Below are 1,050 nucleotides of genomic sequence, written 5' to 3'. Positions count from 1 at the left end.
CGGCCGCAGTGGATGGAGCCGGGCGTGGCGGTGCCCTCGACGCCGTGCGACCTGCGGCGGCTGCGGCAGGAGCTGGAGAAGGCGGTGGGAAAGCGCATGATGTGCGACGTGCCGTTCGGCGTGCTGCTGTACGGGGGCATCGACTCGGCGGTGATCGCGGCGATCGTGTGCAGGCTGTACAACGAGCGCTTCAAGAAGGAGCAGAACGAGCACTTCTGGACGCCCAAGATCCACTCCTTCGCCATCGGGCTGCGCGGCTCGCGGGACCTCGCCTGCGCGCGGCAGGTGGCGGCGCACGTGGGCTGCACGCACCACGAGTTCACCTTCGAGGCGCAGGAGGCGATCGACGCGCTGCCGGACCTGATCTACATGATCGAGTCCTACGACGTGCCCACGGTGCGCGCGGCGCTGCTGAACTACTTCCTCTACCGGCTGATCAAGAGCATCGGCGTGAAGATGGTGATCACGGGCGAGGGCGCGGCGGACCTCTTCGGCTGCGCCGCGGACATGCAGGCGCAGCGCGACCCGCAGCTGCTGCACAGGGCCATCGTGGGCCGGCTCGCGGACATGCACTTCACCGACTCGCTGCGCGCCAACAAGGCCTCCATGAGCTGGGGCGTCGAGGCCCGCGTGCCCTACCTCGACGTCAACTTCGTCGCCTTCGCCATGGCCATCGACCCCGCCGACAAGTGCGGCGCCCGCGGCCGCCTCCCCAAGCAGCTGCTGCGCGACGCCTACAAGGACGAGCTCCCGCACTGCGTGCTCGACCGCGCCGCCGTCGACAACCAGTTCGGCGTGTCTTGCGAGTGGGTCGCTGCGCTGCAGCGCCACGCGCAGGAGCGCGTTTCCGACTTCATGCTTGCCAACGCCGCCATCCTCTTCCCCTACAACCCGCCGCGTTCCAAGGAGGCTTACCTTTACCGCAGCCTCTTCAGCGACCACTTTCCCGACCAGAGCGTCGCCAAGATCGTCCCCGGCGGCCACCCCGAGCCCCCGGGGCCCCTCAGCCCCCCCGCCGCCGCCCGCAACGGCCCGCTCGACCGGCAGCAG

At 69.7% G+C, this 1,050-nt stretch overlaps 1 protein-coding gene across 1 annotated transcript; it reads left to right on the top strand.

Moving 5' to 3' along the window:
• Positions 1-12: 12 nt before the first annotated feature.
• ETH_00038210 (asparagine synthase, putative) lies at positions 13-1,046 on the top strand (the record flags this gene model as incomplete). Its single annotated transcript, XM_013376309.1, has 1 exon — positions 13-1,046. A coding segment is annotated over one exon (1,034 nt), but the record flags the coding sequence as incomplete, so codon positions are not given.
• Between the last annotated feature and the right edge of the window lie 4 nt (positions 1,047-1,050).

Source organism: Eimeria tenella, genomic scaffold, assembly GCF_000499545.2.
Source record: "Eimeria tenella Houghton genomic scaffold, Eth_scaff3306, whole genome shotgun sequence".
Classification (NCBI taxonomy): Eukaryota; Apicomplexa; class Conoidasida; order Eucoccidiorida; family Eimeriidae; genus Eimeria; species Eimeria tenella.
This window is presented reverse-complemented; position numbering and strand designations above follow the sequence as displayed.